Here is a 13,456-nt window from a genome sequence, read left to right as displayed (position 1 = left end):
CGCTGCGCGCTGACGTCACGGGGCGGGGCTTTAATGGTGGTGTGCCGCGAGATTTTTTCCCGGTAAACAGGTGTTCCGTTGCCCAAAACCGTTTGGGAAACACTGGACTAGATGACCCTGGGATCCCCTCCTATCTCTCCACTCCTGAATTCTAGGAGGAGCTTCCTTGCCTCCTGCAAAGCCCTTTTCCCTGCAAGCTCTTCCTCTGGTTTCTGGCCAAGGGAGGGGGATGCTCAGAGTCCAGCCAAGAGCCTCACCCCCAAAGGATATCTGGGCATTGGCGTAGCCGGGGGGGGGGGGAGCAGCTGCCCCCCTAAATGCATAAAAAATAATAATAATCTGAGGTTCTGCCAAGCGAGAGAGGGGTGAGCTGGGGGACTCGGCTTGGCAAGGGTTAAAGGGAACCGAGCTGCCTTCCTAGAGAGGACAGGAAGCAAGGGGGGGCAGGCCCCTCCCTCCCCAGTCCTTCCCTGCTTGGGTGTCTCTCTCTGGGATCTGGTGAGCCTCCTCTCTCTCTGGGATCTGGTGAGTCTCCTCTCTCTCTGGGATCTGGTGAGTCTCCTCTCTCTCTGGGATCTGGTGAGTCTCCTCTCTCTCTGGGATCTGGTGGGGGTCCCAGGGCTGCAGGCGGGGCTGATCTGCTCCTGCACGGGGGGGGGGGGGACCCCAAGTCAGGGAGGAGAGGGTCCTGCCAGGGAGGGGCCAGGTCTGCCACGCTCTCCTTCCTGCAGATCAGAGGATCCCAAACTCATTTGACCCTCCGCCCCCCCCCTTTCAGAAAAGATCTCCCTTCTTCAGACAAAGGAGTCCCTGGGACTTTAACTCTGTGTGGCATCGCTCAGCCTCATTGCACAAGAGAGGAAACATCTGCAAATGGTTTTCCAAAGCTGGAGGAGGAGGTGGACTAGCCCCCCCCCAGAAAAAAAAGGTGGGAGAGAGAGGCCAGGAATAAAGAGAGGGATCCCAGCCCAGAGTCTGGCTGCTGCATTGGGGACCAGTTTCCCAGTGTCTCCCAGGGCAGCTCCCCACGGAGGCCACTGCAGCAATCCCCTCGCACCCAGAGCAGGGCATCCCAGGACCTCTCTCTCCCAAAGGGATTGTTGCTGGCAAAGCAGCCGGAAATGGGCGCTGCTACTCACCGAGCCTCCAGGGACCTTGGCATCAATTGCTGTACGTGTGTTAAGCTATCTAACAGAATACTAATACTAAATTACCCGCCTAAATTTCAAGGGTGGTGTCTTTGGCCTCATCCACTTGGCCCTCAGGGGTTGGCCAGATACATTCCTGGCCCTCAGAGCAAAGAAAAAGGGACCCCACCCCAGGAGTCTGTCTGGAGAGGGGCAGAGAGTCCAAGTGCAAGAAAAGGAGACGGAAGCAGGGGAGTGGGGGTGGGGGGGAGCAACTCCTGAGGACCCCCAGGTGAGGACCCCCACTAGAGCCAAGCATCCATTTTTCACAAGATACAAATGACTCCTTTGTCAGTCACTTCTGACTTCATGCATTGACTGGAAGGCAGCAGAAACCAGACTGATTCATCTCCCAGAAATCCCTTCCGTTGCCTCCACATTTTGCATTGCTAGAAGGCTAGAGACTTATTTCGTCTCCTGTTCCTCCTCTTTACTCCCCAAAAGATAGCTCATGGACTCGAATGCGGTGTAGTCCAGCCCTGGTTCCCAGCAATCCATGCTTGCTCAGGGAACCTTTTTCTTCTCCTGATATTAGACAACTTTTTTAACAGAACAATGTATTTGCTTTGTAGGATTTCCTAGAGGTTTTCATTAAGACGGACAGAACTTGGCAGAAGACCAAAGGGTTCCTTCCCATCTCTCACAGGCTTCCTGAGAGCACAGATGGATGAGCGAGACTCAGCTGGCCCTGGAGCAGGAAGAGGCCATGCCATCCAAACTGGAAGCAGTGGGGGATTCTGGGAAAACGCTGGGCAGAAGATCCTGGGTGAGGAGGGCACCCTCTGCTCAGAAGTGCAGAGCCAGCAGGTGAGGCAATTCTGCTTCCAGGAGGCCAAAGGACCCCGAGAGGTTTGCAGCCGACTCTACCACCTTTGCCACCAGTGGCTGAAGCCAGAAAGGCACACCAAAGCTGAGATGCTGGACCTGGTGATCTTGGAGCAGTTCCTGGCTGTCCTTCCACCAGAGATGGAGAGCTGGGTGAGGGAATGCGGAGCGGAGACCAGTTCCCAGGCGGTGGCCCTGGCCGAAGGTTTCCTCCTGAGTCAGGCAGAGGAGAGAGAGCAGGTGAGAGAGACTTTCCTCTGGATACTCCAAAGGAGCTCCAAACAGGATGGAGAACATCCCATAATGCTCTGCTGATGGCCCATCCTTTTTCTGGGAAGACATCCATGGAATGAGATCTAACACCCTTTAAGTCTTTGTCATTCTTTTACTAATATTTCTCCCCATTCTCTGTTTTGAATCCTTGTTTCTTTTTCAGGGAAAGGATCTCTTTACAGAAATGGACCTGGATTCCTGTGAGGCAAAGAGGCCTCCGTTGGACACCAGAGAGAGGCCACTGGGTAAGGGGAAAGGTGGTGTTTCTCTGTTTGGTCTCATTCTGTTGGTTTTCCAACTCATCTGAGGGTTCTTTGTCACGGCTAAAAATTGGCCTCTGTTTCTTTAATGCTTAAAAAGCTGGGTCAGCATGAGTCAGCTGCCTGCACCGGGTTGTATATATAGAGTGAGAAATGTTAGTTTGGTTTGGGTTGGTTGGTTGGTGAAAGCTGGTAGTGTTGCTGTGTGTGTGAGATTTTGACCAGCTTTGGCCCATCTGAAGCTGATACAGGCTCGTCTTATCTTGAGCCCAAGCAGAGTAGTCCACACAGCAGAAGGATAAGCAGTATGTGCCACATTCTCAACTTTATTTCCACTCTATGCTGAGAGAATACAAACATGCATCTTGCCTCTGTGAGAGCAGAGAAGCAACCTGTCTCTCTAACAAAGAAACCGAGAGAAGAGTGAAAAACAGGAAACCAGTGTACGTCACATCCAGTCTCCCATTCCCGTGGGAATCCAACAGTAACTTGGAGTGTGGAATGCAAAACAATTTCTTGTGACATGCATTCACTGCTTAGTGAGGAAGCAGAAACCAACAGTGTGTACAGTTGGCCAGTCGCTTTTGCAGAAAGGCTTTTAAGAATAAAAGCAGAAAGCACTCTGCAAGGATACTCTTCTTGTTGACTCTTTTATGCCAACAAGGGTCCGAGGACCAGGCTGAGGCAACAAAGGGAGGTCAGAACATTTTATTTTTTTTACAAACACTGACAGGTTATGGGCCCAGTGTTTCTGAGCTTGTGCAGAGTGCAAAACGACTGACAGCATCTGAGCAGGGAGCTGGTAAGTCCTGGTGGTGTATGGAGCCAGTGGCTGTGCGTTGGAGCAGTTGGTGGCAAGCTGTAACTGTCTGCAGTGACGCTGGGGCTGCTAGGATCTGAGGATCAGGAAAGCACTCAGCATCGGCTACTGGAACAGTCTGAACTCCTAGAGGACCACAGTAGGCGACTCACAGAGAAGCTACACCAGTACTCTGCAAGGATACTCTTCTTGGGGACTCTTTTATGCCAACAGAACCTTTTTTTTTTTTTTTACAAACACTGATATTCTTTTCATCTTGTTTTGTGGGGAGACAGTTGGGAGCAAGGGTCCAGAGGAGGGGAGATGGGTTTTTGCACATCTAACATATGAAATGGGCACAAACCTCCAAATGCTCTCAGCAAGTAAGGCTTTCTGAAAGGCCCATCTGTAGTTAGAGATGCCCTGTTTCCCCTGTGAAAGAAGCAGGCACTCCTGGCGTCCTGTTTACATTTTTTCTCTTGCAGGTGGCAGAAGGATGCCGGCAAGACCTCCTGATCCGCCTTTTCATGGGGGCAGAAGGGAAGCAGCGGCTGTGGAACCAGATCAGGTCAGGGGAAGCTGCCTTGTGGGGACAGAGGCCGAGGGATGGAGCAATGTCATGGACTGGTTGGGCACAGAGGAATGGTGGGAGGAAGCAGCTGGGGAACCAGGAAGGGAAGATGGCTCAGAGCCCAAGGAGTGGAGGTGGAGGAAGGATGAGAGGTCAGAGGGAGAAACCTGGGAAGAGGAGGTGTCAGAAGCTGAAGGGGTAGCAGGGCTTAGTGAGCTGGGAGACACTGTGGCAGAATGCAGTGCAGAATCAGAGGCAGAAGAGGAAGGAGGCGAGTGGGAGAGGAAAGTCGAGAGGCAGAGGTGAGTCAGGAGAAGGAGGAGCCATCGGTGGCTCCCTCTGCTTCTGCCAGAAGCCACCCTCCCTGCTTGTCTCTCAGAGCCAGGAAACCCCCTGCGTTGCAGGAATCTCTGCTAGATCATGCAAACTGACAGACCCTCTGGGAATGAGCTGCTGTTCTCATGAGGCCCGAAACTCAGCCAAGTCTGTGAATACCGTGTTTTTGGTAAGAAAGTGTGAACTCCAGCTGTGTACTGTGGGATTTCCTACCCATAGAACTCTGACACCAGCCTTCTGAATTTTGCCAGTAGGATTCATCTGTAGTTGCAGTTTTCATGGAATCCTAGAGTTGAAAGGGACCCCAAGGGTCATCAAGTCCAACCCCCTGCGTTGATAGATCATCCAAGACAGATGGCCATCCAAAATTGTTGTTGTTGTTTAGTTGTTTAGTCGTGTCCGACTCTTCGTGACCCCATGGACCAGAGCACGCCAGGCACTCCTGTCTTCCACTGCCTCCCACAGTTTGGTCAGACTCATGTTTGTAGCTTCGAGAACACTGTCCAGCCATCTCATTCTCTGTCGTTCCCTTCTCCTTGTACCCTCCATCTTTCCCAACAACAGGGTCTTTTCCAGGGAGTCTTCTCTTCTCATGAGGTGGCCAAAGTATTGGAGCCTCAACTTCACAGTCTGTCCTTCCGGTGAGCACTCAGGGCTAATTTCTTTAAGAATGGATACGTTTGATCTTCTTGCAGTCCATGGGACTCTCAAGAGTCTCCTCCAGCACCATAACTCAAAAGCATCAATTCTTTGGCGATCAGCCTTCTTTATGTTCCGGCTCTCACTTCCATACATCACTACTGGGAAGACCGTGGCTTTAACTCTACGGACCTTTGTTGGTAAGGTGATGTCTCTGCTTTTTAAGATGCTGTCTAGGTATGCCATCACCTTTCTCCCAGGGAGCAGGCGTCTTTTAATTTTGTGACTGCTGTCACCATCTGCAGTGATCATGGAACCCAAGAAAGTAAAAGCTCTTACTGCTTCCATTTCTTCCCCTTCTATTTGCCAGGAGGTGATGGGACCAGTGGCCATGATATTCGCTTTTCTGATGTTGACCTTCAGACCATATTTTGTGCTCTCCTCTTTCACCCTCATTAAAAGGTTCTTTAATTCCTCCTCACTTTCTGCCATCAAGGTTGTGTCATCTGTATATCTGAGGTTGTTGATATTTCTTCCGGCGATCTTAATTCCGGCTTGGGATTCATCCAGCCCAGCCTTTCGCATGATGAATTCTGCATATAAGTTAAATAAGCAGGGGGACAATATACAGCCTTGTTGTACTCCTTTCCCAATTTTGAACCAATCAGTTGTTCCATATCAAGTTCTAACTGTAGATGAGGTGATCAGGCACTCCCATTTCTTTAAGAACTTGCCATAGTTTGCTGTGGTCGACGCAGTCAAAGGCTTTTGCATAGTCAATGAAGCAGAAGTAGATGTCTTTCTGGAACTCTCTAGCTTTCTCCATAATCCAGTGCATGTTTGCAATTTGGTCTCTGGTTCCTCTGCCTCTTCTAAATCCAGCTTGCACTTCTGGGAGTTCTCGGTCCACATACTGCTTGAGCCTGCCTTGTAGAATTTTAAGCATAACCTTGCTAGCGTGTGAAATGAGTGCAATTCTGCAGTAGTTGGAGCATTCTTTGGCACTGCCCTTCTTTGGGATTGGGATGTAGGCTGATCTTCTCCAATCCTCTGGCCACTGCTGAGTTTTCCAAATTTGCTGGCATATGGAGCGTAGCACCTTAACAGCAACATCTTTTAAAAACTTAAATAGTTCAGCTGGAATATCATCACTTCCACTGGCCTTGTTATTAGCAGTGCTTTCTAAGGCCCATTTGACTTCACTCTCCAGGATGTCTGGCTCAAGGTCAGCAACCACACTACCTGGGGTATACGAGACATCCATTTCTTTCTGGTATAGTTCCTCTGTGTATTCTTGCCACCTCTTCTTGATGTCTTCTGCTTCTGATAGGTCCTTTCCACTTTTGTCTTTTATTATGGAAATCGTTGTACAAAATGTTCCTTTCATATCTCCAATTTTCTTGAACAGATCTCTGGTTTTTCCCATTCTATTGTTTTCCTCTATTTCTTTGCATTGCTCGTTTAAGAAGGCCTTCTTGTTTCTCCTTGCTATTCTTTGGAAATCTGCATTCAGTTTCCTGTATCTTTCACTACCTCCCTCGCATTTTGCTTGCCTTCTCTCCCTGCCTCGTTGGACAGCCACTTTGCTTTCTTGCATTTCCTTTTCATTGGGATGGTTTTAGTTGCTGCCTCTTGTATAATGTTACGAGCCTCCATCCATAGTTCTTCAGGCACTCTATCCACCAAATCTAAATCCTTAAACCTGTTCCTCACTTCCACTATGTATTCATAAGGGATTTGGGATTTGATTTAGATTGTATCTTACCGGCCCAGTGGTTTTTCCTACTTCCTTCAGTTTAAGCTTGAATTTTGCTATAAGAAGCTGATGATCTGAGCCACAGTCAGCTCCAGGTCTTGTTTTTGCTGACTGTATAGAGCTTCTCCATCTTTGGCTGCAGAGAATATAATCAATCTGATTTCGATGCTGCCCATCTAGTGATGTCCATGTGTAGAGTCGTCTCTTGTGTTGTTGGAAAAGAGTGTTTGTGATGACCAGCTTGTTCTCTTGGCAGAACTCTATTAGCCTTTGCCCTGCTTCGTTTTGAACTCCAAGGCCAAACTTGCCAGTTGTTCCTTTTATCTCTTGACTCCCTACTTTAGCATTCCAATCCTCTATAATGAGAAGAACATCCTTCTTTGGTATCCCTTCTATATGATGTTGTAAGTCTTCATAGAACTGGTCAATTTCAGTTTCTTCAGCACCAGTAGTTGGTGCATAAACTTGGATTACTGTGATGTTAAAAGGTCTGCCTTGGATTCGTATCGAGATCATTCTATCATTTTTGAGATTGCATCCTAGTACAGCTTTCGCCACTCTTTTGTTGACTCTAAGGGCCACTCCATTTCTTTTACAGGATTCTTGCCCACAGTAGCAGATGTGATGGTCATCCAGTGTGGTGTAGTGGTTAAGAGCGGTAGTCACGTAATCTGGGTAACCGGGTTCGCGTCTCCGCTCCTCCACATGCAGCTGCTGGGTGACCTTGGGCCAGTCACACTTCTGTGAAGTCTCTCAGCCCCACTCACCTCACAGAGTGTTTGTTGTGGGGGAGGAAGGGAAAGGAGATTGTTAGCCGCTTTGAGACTCCTGAAGGGGAGTGAAAGGCGGGATATCAAATCCAAACTCTTCTTCTTCTTCTTCTTCATCCGAACTGAATTCGCCCATTCCCATCCATTTTAGTTCACTGATGCCCAGGATGTCAATATTTATTCTTGCCATCTCATTTTTGACCACATCCAACTTACCAAGGTTCATGGTTCTTACATTCCAGGTTCCTATGCAATATTTTTCTTTACAGCATTGGACTTTCCTTTCGCTTCCAGGCATATCCGCAACTGAGCGTCCTTTCGGCTTTGGCCCAGCCGCTTCATCAGCTCTGAATCTACTTGTACTTGTCCTCCGCTCTTCCTCAGTAGCATGTTGGACGCCTTCCGACCTGAGGGGCTCATCTTCCAGCGTCATAACTTTTATATGCCTGTTGTCTTTGTCCATGGAGTTTTCTTGGCAGGGATACTGGAGTGGCTTGCCGGTTCCTGCTCCAGGTGGATCACGTTTGGTCAAAACTCTCCACTATGACCTGTCCGTCTTGGGTGGCTCTGCACCACATAGCTCATAGCTTTTCTGAGTTATTCAAGCCCCATGAACCCCTTGAATTTGGCCCTAGGGCATTGGGAGGGAACCTTCCCAGAACAACTCATGAGGAGAGGAGAAAGTGGATCCTTCCATCGGGGAAACTGGAATGCTTGCGTAGGCAGAGTGACTTGAAAACCACAAGGTGGAGTACCACCTATTTGCACAAAGACGGATACCCATAATTAAAAGGCAGAATAAAATAAGCATCCATAAATAAAATGTGCAGCTAGCAATCCTATTGAAACAACACCGCAACCCAGCCAGATGGGCGGGGTATAAATAATAAATAATAATTATTATTATTATTATTATTATTATTATTATTATTATTATTATTATTTGCAGGAAGGAAACAACAGAGCATTGTGTAGCAGATCATATTTCTGCTGTCTCAGAGGAGGACATTTCCCTTTTTCTTTTAGGGTCCAGTCTGCTTTGAAGATGTCACCATTCGTTTCACGGACGAGGAGTGGGCGTTCCTGGATCCTGACCAGAGAGCTCTGCATAAGGACGTCATGGAGGAGACTCGTGGGATCATGGCCTCTCTTGGTAAGGCTCCCTGTGGGATCATCATATCAGCCTGGAAATTCAAAACATACCTCTATGGAACCAACCTCATATATTTTCACAGAGCTCAACAGTGCCCCCTATAACACCTGGGAACCTAACACCCCCACAATAAACAGTAACTTACAGTTTTTTCTTTGAACAATCTTCCTCAAATTATTCCTTTTTCTACCACGATCAGGCTGGTCTGAACTGCCCAGGCCATCTTCAATGTCAGCTTCAGAATTGTTAGGAAAGATAAGTTGTGAGCTTTAGAGCTTACAGGGTTAACAGCTCAGAGTGTCCTGCATCTGGGGAGGAGCTTTCTCAACATCCGGGAAAGCTGTTTCTTCGTTCTTTCTGACTTTCGTTTTCTGCTGAGACAAGGAAGACGCAACGTCTGCATCTTCCGATGGTTTATCTTGCTGAACATACAATAAAGCTTTCTAGTTTAGAGGAACAGCAGTGTATTGGACTCTGAGTTCTGCAAGCTCACACACACAAGCAGCACTCACTGTGCCGCTCTGCTACAAGTCCAGGAAATGTGGAGCTTCAGGTTTTCTGTTTTTGTTTTTGCTCCTGTCAGTCTTGGGTTGATCAAAAACATTAGGAAGAACTTCCTGACAGTAAGAGCTGTTCGACAGTGGAATTTGCTGCCAAGGAGTGTGGTGGAGTCTCCTCCTTTGGAGGTCTTTAAGCAGAGGCTTGACAACCATATGTCAGGAGTGCTCTGATGGTGTTTCCTGCTTGGCAGGGGGTTGGACTCGATGGCCCTTGTGGTCTCTTCCAACTCTATTCTTCCTAATGTTTAGGTGGAATCTTCTTTCTTGTAGTTTGGATCCATTGCTCTGTGTCCGCTTCTCTGGAGCAGCAGAAAACAACCTTTCTCCCTTCTCTATGTGACATCCTTTTATATATTTGAACATGGCTATCATATCACCCCTTAACCTCCTCTTCTCCAGGCTAAACATGCCCAGCTCCCTTAGCCGTTCCTCATAAGGCATCGTTTCCAGGCCTTGGACCATTTTGGTTGCCCTCCTCTGGACACGTTCCAGTTTGTCAGTGTCCTTCTTGAATTGTGGTGCCCAGAACTGGACACAGTACTCCAGGTGTGGTCTGACCAGAGCAGAATACAGTGGTATTATTACTTCCCTTGATCTAGATGCTATACTCCTATTGATGCAGCCCAGAATTGCATTGGCTTTTTTAGCTGCCGCGTCACACTGTTGGCTCATGTCAAGTTTGTGGTCAACCAAGACTCCTAGATCCTTTTCACATGTACTGCTCTCAAGCCAGGTGTCAGTTCGAGCTCGGATCTCACTAAGCATCAGAGAATTCATACAGGGGAGAAACCCTATCAGTGCATGGAATGTGGAAAGAGCTTCATTCAGGGCTCCTCTCTCACTAGGCATCAGAGAATTCATACAGGGGAGAAACCCTATCAGTGCGTGGAATGTGGAAAGAGCTTCAGTAGGAGCACCGATCTCACTTCCCATCAGAGAATTCATACAGGGGAGAAACCATATCAGTTTGCGGAATGTGGAAAGAGCTTCAGTCAGAGCTCCAAACTCACTTCCCATCAAAGAATTCATACTGGGGAGAAACCCTATCAGTGTGTGGAATGTGGAAAGAGCTTCACTTATAGCTCCAAACTCACTTCGCATCAAAGAATTCATACAGGGGAGAAACCCTATCAGTGTGTGGAATGTGGAAAGAGCTTCAGTCAGAGCTCCTCTCTCACTTCCCATCAAAGAATTCATACTGGGTAGAAACCCTATCAGTGTGTGGAATGTGGAAATAGCTTCAGTACAAGCTCCTCTCTCACTTCCCATCAAAGAATTCATACAGGGGAGAAACCCTATCAGTGTGTGGAATGTGGAAAAAGCTTCAGGAAGAGCTCCTCTCTCACTTCCCATCAAAGAATTCATACTGGGGAGAAACCCTATCAGTGTGTGGAATGTGGAAAGAGCTTCACTGAAAGCTCCACTCTCACTTCACATCAAAGAATTCATACTGGGGAGAAACCCTATCAGTGTGTGGAATGTGGAAAGAGCTTCGTTCATAGCTCTAAACTCACTTCCCATCAAAGAATTCATACTGGGGAGAAACCCTACCAGTGTGTGGAATGTGGAAAGAGCTTCAGTAAGAGTTCCTATCTCACTTCGCATCAAAGAATTCATACAGGGGAGAAACCTTATCAGTGTGTGGAATGTGGAAAGAGCTTCACTGAAAGCTCCTCTCTCACTTCCCATCAAAGAATTCATACAGGGGAGAAACCCTATCAGTGTGTGGAATGTGGAAAGAGCTTCACTGATAGCTCCAATCTCACTTCCCATCAGAGAATTCATACAGGGGAGAAACCCTATCAGTGTGTGGAATGTGGAAAGAGCTTCAGTACGAGCTCCAATCTCACTTTGCATCAAAGAATTCATACAGGGGAGAAACCCTATCAGTGTGTGGAATGTGGAAAGAGCTTCAGGAAGAGGTCCTCTCTCACTTCCCATCAAAGAATTCATACTGGGGAGAAACCCTATCAGTGTGTGGAATGTGGAAAGAGCTTCACTGAAAGCTCCTCCCTCACTTCCCATCAAAGAATTCATACAGGGGAGAAACCCTATCAGTGTGTGGAATGTGGAAGGAGCTTCCGTCACAGCCACAATCTCACTTCCCATCAAAGAATTCATACAGGGCAGAAACCCTATCAGTGTGTGGAATGTGGAAAGAGCTTCAGTCAGAGCTCTGATCTCACTTCCCATCAAAGAATTCATACAGGGGAGAAACCCTATCAGTGTGTGGAATGTGGAAAGAGCTGTACAGAAGTGTGCTAGGCAAACTAAATTTCATTGCCAGATGTTCAAGACCAGACATTGCAGTTAGCTGTAACTTGCTAAGCAGACAAGTCAACAATCCTACTGTTAAGGATTGGAAAGCTCTGAAACACATAGCACACTATTTGAAAGGCACTATGCATTACAGGCTGACATTTAACAATCAGAAGTCTGGTGGTCTTGAGATATTTGCTGATGCGAGTTTTGGAAGTGACACTACAGACAGGAAAAGCACATCTGGAGTTTGCTATATGTACAACCAGGGTCTATTTGATTGGTCGTGCATGAAGCAAACAACAGTACGTTTAAGTTCTTGTGAAGCTGAACTGAGTGCATTGTTTTATTCACTTGTGGATTGTGAATGGTTGTTACAGTTGTGTAAAGACATGAGAATTCCTATCAAATGTCCAATCCAGATTTATCAGGACAGCAAAGCATGTTTGGCTTTGCTGACTTCTGAAGGTTGTAAGCAAAGCACGAAGCACTTGCAATTGAAGCTGCAACATACTAGAGAATGTGTTGAGAAAGGACTCATAACGGTGTCCTACATGCCAGGTAATGAAATTCCTGATGATTTATTGTCCAAGGTTGTTCCGAAGGATCAACACTGTACCTATGTACAGAAATTGGGTTTGTACTGATAATGTACTGACACGCTGCCCAGTGGTGTTCACAGAAAGGGGGAGGATGTTAGTTTCTGTTTCTCACTGCAGCTGTGTGGAGTCCCAGGACTCTGTTTAGATTCCAGAGACCTTGCAGTCTCACGGGAAAGGGAGACGGGATGTGATGTTAGTGATTTCCTGTTTCCTTTGTTCCTTTGTTCAGTTGCTCTCTGCTTTCATAGAGAGAGGATGTCTTTTCTGTTCTGCGTAGTTTAGAAATAAAACCCTTTACAATCCATGTTTCTCAGGTTGCACACAGAAATGACATATTTATATTGTTCTGTATGTAATACTGTAATAGACTGCTTTAACAAATGATGGTCAAGTTTCTTTCCTAAATTTAATCACTGATTTGATCATATCCCTGGCCTAATAAAATCTGGAACTTTTGATGTCATGTTATTCTGGGTTTCCAGTCCTGAAAAAGCAGGGATTTATTCAGTGGTGGTGACCCTTTTTCAGCCTCAGGGCCATGTTTTCTTATCAAAAGCTTTCTGGGAGCCACATCCCAGAGGTGGGTGTGGCAAAATGGGTGTGGTCAGGCAACCAAGAACAGTTGTCATAGTTCCAAGACAGATGGCAGCTGGGTAAAATCACTTTGGGAGAGTGCAGAATGGGGCCAATGAGGGATGTGGCCTGGGCAGGGTCCTGAGGGCAAGACAGAGCTGCCAGGAGGCCTGTACAGTGGTACCTCTGGTTATGAACGCTTCTGGTTACAAACGCTTCTGGTTACGAACTCCGCTAACCCTGAAGTAGCTGCTTCTGGTTGTGAACTTTGCCCCAGGATGTGAATGGAAATTGTGCACAGAAGGTGTGTGCGCAGTGGGAGGTTCCATTAGCGAAAGCGCGCCTCAGGATAAGAGGCTTAAGAACGGACCTCCGGAACGAATTAAGTTCGTAACCAGAGGTACCACTGTATTCAGTTTCGAGGTATGGGGTTGGGGGGGGATTCTCCTTGTCATTTCAAGAACGGAGCCTCATACCAAATCCCCAATCAGTAGGACTTCATTCAGTAATGCATTACATTTCTATTAGGACACAGACTATACAGCATAGGCAAAGTATGCATAATCTTAGCTGTTCATCCTTTACCCAACCACTTTCTGCCTCGTCTGCACTTCACCATCTCTCATCAAGCCATAGTTCATGAAAAACACTTACCCAACCCATTTGATTTTAGTATCTGTGTCAGAACCCTCCTTGTACCTTACCTGGAGTTGTTTTTCTCTTTAACAATCAGCCATTAATTTCCCCTTTAACTGGTTTTTACTAGTCTTGTGGTCAGTTCCCATTCCTGTGTATGTTACGCTGGCCTCACTTATTAATGGGCCTAACCTGGGTCTTTTTCCAGCCAGAACTTGCTGGAACTCAGTTCTGGCCCCTCTTGGGTGGGTGCCATT

General features: G+C 47.2%; 3 protein-coding genes and 1 pseudogene across 7 annotated transcripts in view; 2 read left to right on the top strand and 2 right to left on the bottom strand.

The window, feature by feature from the left end:
* The window catches only part of LOC144327588 (uncharacterized), an 81,083-nt gene extending 73,557 nt beyond the window's left edge, over window positions 1-7,526 (bottom strand). Inside the window, exon 1 of the mRNA XM_077927928.1 lies at window positions 7,414-7,526. The gene's annotated coding sequence lies outside the window, so the exon portion shown is untranslated. The remainder of the gene's footprint in view (window positions 1-7,413) is intronic.
* The window catches only part of LOC114595223 (uncharacterized), a 646,585-nt gene that overhangs the window by 336,363 nt on the left and 296,766 nt on the right, over window positions 1-13,456 (bottom strand). The gene's annotated exons all lie outside the window — the stretch shown is intronic.
* Window positions 1-13,456, top strand: part of LOC144327580 (uncharacterized) — a 290,636-nt gene that overhangs the window by 257,022 nt on the left and 20,158 nt on the right. Inside the window, exons 1-5 of one of the 5 annotated variants that reach the window (XM_077927832.1) lie at window positions 463-606; window positions 1,760-2,252; window positions 2,449-2,530; window positions 3,830-3,912; window positions 8,443-8,569. The exons of 1 other annotated variant lie outside the window; for it this stretch is intronic. In XM_077927832.1, the coding sequence (XP_077783958.1) occupies window positions 1,851-2,252; window positions 2,449-2,530; window positions 3,830-3,912; window positions 8,443-8,569 (694 nt within the window). In that variant the 5' untranslated portion in view covers window positions 463-606; window positions 1,760-1,850. Of the gene's footprint in view, window positions 1-462; window positions 607-1,759; window positions 2,253-2,448; window positions 2,531-3,829; window positions 3,913-8,442; window positions 8,570-13,456 lie in introns of those variants that run through there. 3 more of the 5 variants (XM_077927831.1, XM_077927829.1, XM_077927834.1) reach the window with 3 other exon arrangements.
* Window positions 9,872-11,443, top strand: LOC144327411 (uncharacterized; annotated as a pseudogene).

Source organism: Podarcis muralis, chromosome 4, assembly GCF_964188315.1.
Source record: "Podarcis muralis chromosome 4, rPodMur119.hap1.1, whole genome shotgun sequence".
Lineage (NCBI taxonomy): Eukaryota > Metazoa > Chordata > Lepidosauria > Squamata > Lacertidae > Podarcis > Podarcis muralis.
This window is presented reverse-complemented; position numbering and strand designations above follow the sequence as displayed.